The 735-nt window shown below is 66.1% G+C and overlaps 1 protein-coding gene across 1 annotated transcript in view; it reads left to right on the top strand.

Moving 5' to 3' along the window:
* Positions 1-478, top strand: part of ADAMTS7 (ADAM metallopeptidase with thrombospondin type 1 motif, 7) — a 6,052-nt gene extending 5,574 nt beyond the window's left edge. Inside the window, exon 5 of the mRNA XM_014546259.1 lies at positions 348-478. Coding sequence (XP_014401745.1) covers positions 348-478 — 131 coding nt within the window. The remainder of the gene's footprint in view (positions 1-347) is intronic.
* Positions 479-735: the final 257 nt, after the last annotated feature.

Raw genomic sequence — 735 nt, 5'->3', positions numbered from 1 at the left:
CCCCTCTATTGGGGATCGAGCCCACAACCCGGGCATGTGCTCTGACCGGGAATCGAACCACGACCTCCTGGTTCCTAGGTCGACGCTCAACCACTGAGCCACGCCGGCCGGGCTGGGGAGCTGTTCTGGTTCCTCTCATTGACAGATGAAGACTCTGAGGTTCAGAGTGGCCCCCATGAGCTGCCCGTGGCCTCCAACTAGGAAGCCCTAACCCACGGAACCTCCACACTCCGCTCCTCCCGGGCTGGGGTCCGGGGGGCCTTGCTCTGGGGAGCTCTGAGCAGAGTGGGCATGGCCATATCTGGAGGTGGGGGGCTCTGAGCCCCGTGCCTCACCCCTCACCCCAGGCATACAGAAGCAGACCGTGCACTGCACGGAACGGCTGCACGGAACAGTGGACAGCAGATACTGTGAATTCCTGGGCCCGCCCGAGGACCGCCAGAGGATATGCAGCCGGGAGCCCTGCCCCGCCATGTGAGCCCCCCTGACCCCCCCAAACTCCAAAGAGGCTCTGAGCCTCTCTCTCCAGGCTGCAGCCCAGCCCCCGGCCACCCCCTCTCCAGCCTGGAATGCCCCTGCTCACTTGGGTTTGGATCCCTGTGTGAGCACAGGTCCCGGGGGGTGAGGGTGGCCTGGTGAAGGGTCCCCACGCTGCCCCTGGGCCTTGGGGGGCGGGGGGCACGGGCTGACCTGGACTTGGAGCTTGGGGAACACTACCCCTGGGTTGAGGGCTCC

Source organism: Myotis brandtii, unplaced genomic scaffold (assembly GCF_000412655.1).
Source record: "Myotis brandtii unplaced genomic scaffold, ASM41265v1 scaffold439, whole genome shotgun sequence".
NCBI classification, from domain to species: Eukaryota; Metazoa; Chordata; class Mammalia; order Chiroptera; family Vespertilionidae; genus Myotis; species Myotis brandtii.
This window is presented reverse-complemented; position numbering and strand designations above follow the sequence as displayed.